At 38.9% G+C, this 9,083-nt stretch overlaps 1 protein-coding gene across 3 annotated transcripts in view; it reads left to right on the forward strand.

Moving 5' to 3' along the window:
• Positions 1-7,092, forward strand: part of LOC125224994 (beta-1,3-glucan-binding protein-like) — a 39,625-nt gene extending 32,533 nt beyond the window's left edge. For 2 of the 3 annotated variants that reach the window (XM_048128510.1, XM_048128511.1), the window contains 9 exons: positions 276-314; positions 2,056-2,153; positions 3,593-3,646; positions 3,937-4,073; positions 4,264-4,430; positions 4,564-4,688; positions 5,037-5,154; positions 5,401-5,531; positions 6,853-7,092. In XM_048128510.1, coding sequence (XP_047984467.1) covers positions 276-314; positions 2,056-2,153; positions 3,593-3,646; positions 3,937-4,073; positions 4,264-4,430; positions 4,564-4,688; positions 5,037-5,154; positions 5,401-5,531; positions 6,853-7,053 — 1,070 coding nt within the window. In that variant the 3' untranslated portion in view covers positions 7,054-7,092. The remainder of the gene's footprint in view (positions 1-275; positions 315-2,055; positions 2,154-3,592; positions 3,647-3,936; positions 4,074-4,263; positions 4,431-4,563; positions 4,689-5,036; positions 5,155-5,400; positions 5,532-6,852) is intronic. The other variant, XR_007176941.1, reaches the window with a different exon arrangement.
• The last annotated feature ends 1,991 nt before the right edge of the window (positions 7,093-9,083 follow it).

Genomic DNA, 9,083 nt, shown 5'->3' on the forward strand with positions numbered 1-9,083 from the left:
ATTGTGCCAAAAATGAAATTTTTGCAAAAAAACTTTATTCGTCATTGCTTGTGTGGGACTACTTAAACTCAATTGAAATCCTGACACAATAGGACTGTGACTTGCACTGTAAAATTTATGATTCTGAATCCTGATTTGAGAAATGGCAACCCTTCGTATCGTGGTGGAACCTTTTTATTAAATAATTTCGATTTCTATATGGTATTTAAATGAATGGTTGTTTTGTATGTGTGACGAAGAGTATTTTTAATACCTACACGGAAAATTTCTTTCAGATGTTTCTGCAAAGGACGTCATAGTCTCAAATAGTAATGGTAAGATAATTATTACAAAATTGCCTTTGTATTCTGTTGTACTCATACTTAGTATTCTGTTCCTAGTACATCTGTACATATACAGGGTGAATAAATTATGACAAATGGGCATCACATTCTTTTAAGTGATAATTAATTAACTAATTCATTATTTTAGATGAGGGCAAGTGCGTCGTGGTCTTTTTTAGCAGCAGTATCCAAAAATAGTCACTAATCACGATTATAAATCACCGCGTATTATCACAATTTTTAATTTTTCCAATTAAGATTTATTGAATGCGTAGAATACGTCATATGTACGCATTAAAATATAATAAGAAGTACCTAAAATAAGAGGAGCCGAGGTTAACAAACATATTATCTGAGGCTTCTTGTTTCTCTGAAGCGATGCCAAGTTGACTATCGATACATCGAGGTGCTAAAAAGCCTGTATGACGCCGCAACTATGTCCGTCCAAGTACAGAACAGTCAAACAAGATCGATTCCATTAAATCGAGGAGTAAGGCAAGGGGATGTTATATCCCCGAAATTGTTTACGAATGTATTGGAAGACATCTTTAAGACTTTAAACTGGAACAGACGGGGCATAAATATAAATGGTGAATACATCTCGCACTTGAGGTTTGCAGATGATATCGTGATCATGGCAGAATCGCTGCAGGAAGTCCAAGAAATGCTGCACAGCCTAAATGTAGCCTCCCAACGAATTGGTCTCCGGATGAACCTGGACAAGACGAAGGTCATGTTTAATGATCTCGTCATTCCGGAGCCAGTAATCATCGACGGCACGCCTCTCGAAGTTGTCAAGGAATATGTATATCTTGGGCAGTTAATGCAGTTGGGTAGATATAACTTCGGAAAGTAAGTCGATAGGAGGGTCCAGTTAGGTTGGGCAGCGTTTCGGAAGTTACACCACATATTTTCGTTAGATATACCACAGAGCCTAAAGACGAAAGTTTTCGACCAGTGCGTCCTTCCTGTTATGACGTACGGATCCGAGACGTGGACTCTGACTGTGGGGCTAATCCACAAGCTTAAAGTCGCTCAACGTGCTATGGAAAGAGCTATGCTTGGAGTCTCTCTGAGGGACAAAATTCGGAACGAAGTGATCCGCCAGAGAACCAAGGTGACCGACATAGCTCTGAAAGTTAGTAGGTTGAAGTGGCAATGGGCTGGCCACATATGTCGCAGAACCGCTGGAGCAAGCGTGTTCTGGAGTGGAGACCGCGTCTTGGTAAACGTCCATGGGCGGCGGTGATCGCTTACCATCAGGCGACCTGTCTGCTCGTTTGCCTCCTATCCCATAAAAAAAAAAACGTAGTGTGGGACACACTCTGGCTAGATGATTGCATAGGGGGACGGAATGATTTGCATAGGGGGGCTGGCGGAAACTGGATGCATAAAGCAGCAGACCGGACTCTGTGGCGTACCTTGGGGGAGGCCTATGTCCAGCAGTGGACTGCAGCGGGCTGATGATGATGAGGCTTCTTGTTTACTGGCCAAAGTATGTATCTGTATACTATTTTTCTGTTCGACGGAGCCAGGAAGCGGTAACTTCGTTTAGCGTAGTGACCTGAAATGTCACTCTTTCCTGCCGGAGGACAGAAAAATAAAATAAGGATATCATCTAGACAGCTTGTGTGGCTGAGGTTTCATCAAAAAATTGCTTTAGATACGTGTAATGCGACCTGTATTTCTGACAAATAAAAATAAGTTAACCCATGTTAGTTGATTCTTCCAGAAACCATATCGAAGCCAGCGGTGTGCGCAGCGACACTAACACGCCTTCGTCACGGCGACGCATGCGCAGGGCAGACTGTCTTTGAGGAAAACTTCGACTAAGGTAATGGCGCCTATTAACGTGGTACTTAGGCAGATTTCAAAAGATACCAAAAAATTAAGGGTATCAAAGCTCATTAACGACCACAAATATTTTTTTTATGGAAGAGTATTTATTGAACTATTAGTTTTGAAGAGTTTTAGGATCATTTTAGTTTATTATATGTCATAAAATGATTATTGAAGCCAACATACCTAAATTTTCTATTACCGTGGTAATGAACAGGTTGCAGTTCTATTAACGCGAATTGAGATTTCATTACCGAGGGTATGAATGACAGTGTTTTTCTGCCATCGGTAAATAGAAACCCATCTCAAAATTCGGAGCTTAATACCGACGGTTGAATATACAAATTATGACAAATATATATACCTATACTATCCTCCTTTATGAATACCCACAGAAGACTCAGTTTCACCTAAGAAATTTGTACTTACGGTACACTAAATGTCATATTTTGATACAAGACTAATATGTCGCTCGGTAATAGATACTTCTATAGGAACCCATTACCGACCCAAACAAATATTGCATGGATCGGTAATAGATTCTTATATATTCTATTACCGAGGGTTATCTGATCGTACCATCGGTAATAGGCATAAATTGGAGTATTATAAAATCTAATTCCGACCCATAAAAATAAAGTCATACAGATGTATTTTCATTACAAATCAAAATAAAATATTGCAACCTTATATTAAAACCAAGTTTACATAACTGGTAAGTAAGCATCAGACTTTATGTCAATGTTTAAAAAAATTGACAAATTAACGGTTTTCATAGAAACTACGAAATCAGTCATGAAGTTTTTGCTAAAAATTAAGGTTTTGTTGAATAATTTTCATACCGCGTAAATAGTTCTTTGATAGCGTGAATAGATCAAGATTGAAACAACTGTAAGACATTATATAACTGATCACATATACTTAAAATAAAGCAAAAAGAACTAATATCACTATTTTAACTATTACCGTGGTATACCACAGTAATAGAATCTACTCACGAAATGGCGCCTTTCACCGCTGTCTTTTAATTTCCACTTTAAACACATTTCCAGGCTAAAAAATACGTAAAAAGTACTCAGAAGTCATGTAGAAAACTATAAACAATAATTTGAAATGCATAACTTTCACCTGTTTGCCATAATTATTACGTAAACTACTAAATGAGATTGGAGTTCACTTATGTTTAGCGTCACACGTCAGTATGACACAACCTCTTCTCGCGGCCCCGTGGCAAAAACTGTCAAATAGCGAGCGTCTTCTTTCATTCACACTCTCTATCGCCTATATGTGCGTTAGTCAACTAAACAGGCTTCCTTTGTGTGAGTAACTTTTTTTAAGAAATTGGTCGGTTTGCCTATAAAATGCGTATTTGCAAATGCGGCGGTAATGGACGTCGATTTCGATACCCGCGTTGATAGCCGCCGTTACCTTACCTGCGCCATGACATTTGGGAAGTGCAGCATTACGTGCCGGTCGACCACCCTGTAAGTACAGGGCAATTCTGTACTTACAGCGAGCAGTGAAATAGCATGGAGAAATTGTGAATGAGTCCACTGACAAACTCGCCATGCACTTTTGAAGAACACACTGTAGATACAAGGAATTTACGTATATCTCTATTTGGCGGCCTAACTATCATGATCATCATTATCATCATAATATTTAAGAATAGGGCTCTTGTCGGTAGAGCATGTCAGTCCTCTGTCTTCCCCTTGAAAGCCTGATATTAAAGTATCACCTGTCCCGTGGTTTATTATTATTATTGATTTTGCAGGAGCTGCCATTCGTATCGTATCAGCGTTCTACTGTGTCCGTGACGAATGGCTACCTTCGAATTGCCCCGAGTCTCCAGCAAAATCAGCCAGGTTTTACGCATTCCAGCATGTTTGAGGCCTTGAATTTATATAAAGGGTAAGAATCATTTACTTAATGGTATTCGGGATAAGAGTTCGTACCCTATCTTATGCACATTCATCTGAGACAGTCATTGCCGGCCGCTCTCTGGGTCTATTTGCGTTCAAAAGTCTAGTGGACCATGAAAACTCTATTACATATTTTGTACTCGTATGTTGCAAAAAACAAACTCCTTTTCTTATTTTAGTTGCACGTCGGGACAGTCCAGTTCATGCCACTTAGAAGCCAGTGACGGGTCTTCAGTTATCCCCCCCGTGATTGGAGGCCGCATTAGCAGTAGATCAAGTTTTGGTTTCACTTATGGCATTATCAGCATTCGCGCTAAACTGCCTCAGGGAGACTGGCTTTACCCAGGTTTGTTCCTCATACATGCTCGTTGGTTTCGGGTACTTCTGACCTGGGTTTGTAGTTTTTCATAGAGTAAAAGAATAAAGTCAATAAGATAAAAACAGGTTAGTCTAATGAATAAACCGCTGGTTTGTTACAGAAATATTATTGGAATCTTCCTCTAAGAAGTTTGTATACGGTACAAAGAATTCTGGAATGTTGAAGATAGCGTGCGCCCGGGGTAATAAAGAACTGATGAAAGGATCCACTCAGTACGGGAATAAGGTATTCGTAATAATTAAACTTAGGTACCTATTTATTTTACATCGGTAGATTAGCGACGGCTCACTTCCACTGCCGAAAGTCTATGTGACAACCGCTTTCTAAAAAAATAAAACTATAAGAAGTAAGACAGTTAAACATAAATCACTGATCAGGGTTAACATAAATAATATGAACATTCACTGAAGTCTCCTAAATAAGTTGACAAAGATTTTGACAGACACATTTACTTACCCCTTGCAAAGTTCAAAATCGTTGACAACGTAAATATCTTTATAAACTGATTCTGCCTATGAGATTCGACGAATGTGATAAGGTTGTCTACCACAATATTTTTACTGTGTATTTGAGGTGCTGTACAGCGGCCCTGTTATCGACACAAAATGTCACGACTCACTGCTGGTCACACAAACCTCACACAAGTTTTGGGGTGACGGTTTCCATGTGTATTCCTTGAAGTGGACGCCAGGTAAGGGCCACAAGGATTACAACCACGAGTTTCCTAATTGAGTTTCTTTTATTATTTTCATAATGCTCCATAAACCATAAAGCAATATGGGCACACTTCTTGTGCTCAGCTCAGCTCAGCAAATTCTACGCTAGCGCGAAACGAGTATTCAACCCACAATGGTCGGCAATATGTTTGAAGTGGTCGGTTTTAGGGTTCCGTATTAATCCATTTTTCATATCATTCATCTTTACTTTCTTTCTGCAGATAATTTGATTTTCTCTGTGGACGGTAAAGAATACGCTAGCGTCGAGTCCGATAGCGATGGTTTGCGTGCGCGTCTTCCGAAGACCTGCGCTGGACCTCACGAAGCAGACTTAGCGCCTTTCGATAACCACGTGAGTAGATTTGTCTCCCTATTTATATAACTTTGGCGGGAAACAAGCATACGGCCTCGCCTGATGGTAAACATGTCTTCGTAAGCTGCCGTTGCCAAACTTACTCAGTGCTCACCGGAAGGATCACAACCCTATGTAATACTCATAGCTTTATCTTACCCCTCATAGAAACCCGTTTAATCTTATCCCAAGTCACCTTACAATGATTTTCTTTGCGAATTCGAGACAGGCTATCAAAGAAAAAACTTATTTTAGTTTGAGCAGAGATTCGACGCGACTTGCTGATTAAAACAGCACCCGAAGATAATTTTACACTTCCAATTTTAATTTCTGTTATAATTTTTCGTAAGTCCTATCCACCGAACCCAGCAACAACTTCATAAAAATAATTTTTAAGAAAAAAAATCCGCCGCCTTTGGGGTTCTGGTGAAAGCTACTTGCTAATGTTGGATTATGTAGAAATGTGTAGGTATTTTTTTTAACTGCTTTTAATGCTTTAATTATTTGATGGCAACAAAAATCAATATACGTATACCGTTAAGGTTTGAGGAGTTTCCTCAATTCCTCATGAATCCGATAATAAGAAATCGAAGCTTGACAAAATTTGACTCGAAAAGTCAATATGCTTAACAAATATAACTAAATAAATGTTACTGTTCTGAACTTAAATGCATGCTGTTCTTATAAAAATACCAAAGTCACTTTAAGTGTGCCGTTCAGATTTGAGGAGTTTGGTTCTGACCATCATCTGCAGTTCCACTGCACCAAATGTCACTATTCTGGACGTAAGTGCATGCTGTTCTTATAAAAATACCAAAGTCACTATAAGCGTGCCGTTCAGATTTGAGGAGTTCCGTTCTGACCATCATCAGGAGTTCCACTGCACCAAATGTCACTGTTCTGCACGTAAGTGCATGCTGTTCTTATAAAAATACCAAAGTCACTATAAGTGTGCCGTTCAGATTTGAGGAGTTCCGTTCTGACCATCATCAGCAGTTCCACTGCACCAAATGTCACTGTTCCGTACGTAAATGCATGCTGTTCCTTTAAAAACATAAAAATCGCTATATGTATGCCTTTCAGGTTTGAGGAGTTCCTTCAATTTCTCCAGGATCCCATCATTAGAACTGGGTTCTGAGAAAAATGGGACCAATCTGTATGCATATACATTAATCAAAAATTTTTTTTTCAAAATCGGTCCAGTAACGACGGAGATATCGAGGAAAAAAACATTAAAAAAAAAGTACAGACGAATAATAGAGAACCACCTTCCTTTGAGAGATTTGAGGCGGCGGTTAATAACACATGCCTTCTCTTTCAGTTCTTCATAACTCTGGGGCTGGCGGCCGGTGGTCACACAGAATTCCCTGACGGGTGCGTTACGAAGGACAATCACCCAAAACCGTGGAAAAACCAAGCGTCGAAGGCAACCCTAAACTTCTGGAAGGACAGCGACGTGTGGCAAGACACTTGGGAACGACCCGAGATGTTGATTGACTATGTGAAAGTGGTTGCATTGTAAATTATACATGTATCTGGAAATAAATATTTTAGCCAATAATATTTTTCTTTTAAGTATGACACAAGTGATAAACCTTTCATGTATGCGTAGCATATTAGGAATTAAGCCGAAAGAGATTCTTTCACCGAGATACAACTGTCGTATTGGCGATCATGATGTCTGCTCTCATGCGGTCCTTTTGGTAATGTAGGTAGGAATTCTGAAAGGCGGCTTTTTGTGAACATCAAAACAGTGAACCTTCTATACTTGTACTATTATTTAGGTAGTCTGTAGTTGTCTACAAATACCGTCCTTTGAACTACTAAAATTTACTAGGTACCTAATACGAACTAAAGTTATTGACTTTAAAAACTTTCCTTTTCTGAAGATCCCACGATTCCCACGCAATTCCGGTACTTTGTTGAAGTATGTACTGAAATACATGTCCATGTCATGTCACGTCCACTTGTCTCTTTATCGCTTAAAAGTTTTTTCTCTACTAAGTAAATGACAATTAAATGACCTCCAAGCTCTATTGAATTTAAAGTCACATGAGATGTCCTATCACTCCTTTTCATTTTGGCGTTGGTTTTAGGGACACCCGGTCCTGACACTGTCTGAACTAGCATGACAAATACGACCGTTTCCGGAAAAATACGAAGGAAAACCTTTTCGCATTACATTTGTATATGCTTGAAACAGAGATACTTAGCAAATCAAGGTTCTTTCAGCCCCAATTCACGATTAATTAGGTCATTGCCTGCTATATTCCGACAAGCAAGCAAATAGTGTCCCGGAGACTCCATCCCACTGGAACACACGAAATGTTGTGTATCTGCACCGGATATGCTGGGCTGCTATATCTGTTTTGCTTCGGGCGATCTCGGCTCCGTTCCTGTCCTTAGCCAAAAATACAAGTCTTTGAAACTCCATAGGGAATAGATTTTATTTATCTTTAGGTATTATCAAAGAGGATCGAGTATTACTCTTATAGAGAGTTACTGTCAAAGTAATATGTGTAATCACAGTGCATAGACTGCCATCTCTCGACACAAGCTTAAAACTTTTGAACCTCAGTTTTGACAATTTGGCCCATATAGCCGAGCGTCCTCCAAAGGTGCAACGCCATCTAGGTCATCGTACCTTTTTCTGTATGTTTCTGAGGTACTTACGTTTTTTTTTCTTTTTTTTCGTAGACTTTATCAGCTGTTAGGTATATATATCTTTAGTATTATTCTACCTGTCTGTATACCTACTCTAATTGCGTATCGTGGAGTGTTAACGATTGTACTCTTTTCTAGAAGGCCATGTTTCAGATTATATCTACCTACCAGTTAAGAGTTTACCTCTAGTGCAGTGTTTTTCAAAGTGTGGGTCGTGACCCCCAGGGGGGTCGCGGCACTTATCCTGGTGGGCCACGAAGTTAAGGTTTAAGAGAAACTTTATGACAGGCTTGTTTTGATTTTTACTAACTTAAAAAAGTCAAATTCTTATTCCTTTTTTTTATATCGACCATTGTTGAAAATGTCAGCTCGCATAAATATGAAGTAGCAAAAAAAAACGGAAAAGTTTGCTTTAACTCATTATAACATTTTTCAACTCACTAACTCGGAAAGGACTTTTTTATTCTTTAAAAACAGATAGAAAAATCGCATTTTATCCACAAGAATGCAAAGAATATTTGAAATCCGAACGTGTCATTTTTTAAATAGTTACTTTTTTAAATACAATTTCCTGTAAAGGCATGTCCCAGACAGGACAATTTTCTCCCTGTGCTTAAATTGTCTTAACAAATCATGTGATGCGTACGTAATAGTATTTTATACAATCGTGATATAATACAAAGCTTTTCAGTCGAGTACCATGTTTAGGCCACGAAGCTTGCTGAGTGGCCTAATAGTACGGTACGAGAGTGAAAAGCTTAATTATGTCACTATTGTATACAATACTTTTTCTACGAGTCATCATCTTCATCATCAATGGACGGAAATATCATCATTCATGCAAGTTAAAATTAATTGTTAATAGAGTCGTTCACCGTTGTATCAACA

Source organism: Leguminivora glycinivorella, chromosome 3, assembly GCF_023078275.1.
Source record: "Leguminivora glycinivorella isolate SPB_JAAS2020 chromosome 3, LegGlyc_1.1, whole genome shotgun sequence".
NCBI classification, from domain to species: Eukaryota; Metazoa; Arthropoda; class Insecta; order Lepidoptera; family Tortricidae; genus Leguminivora; species Leguminivora glycinivorella.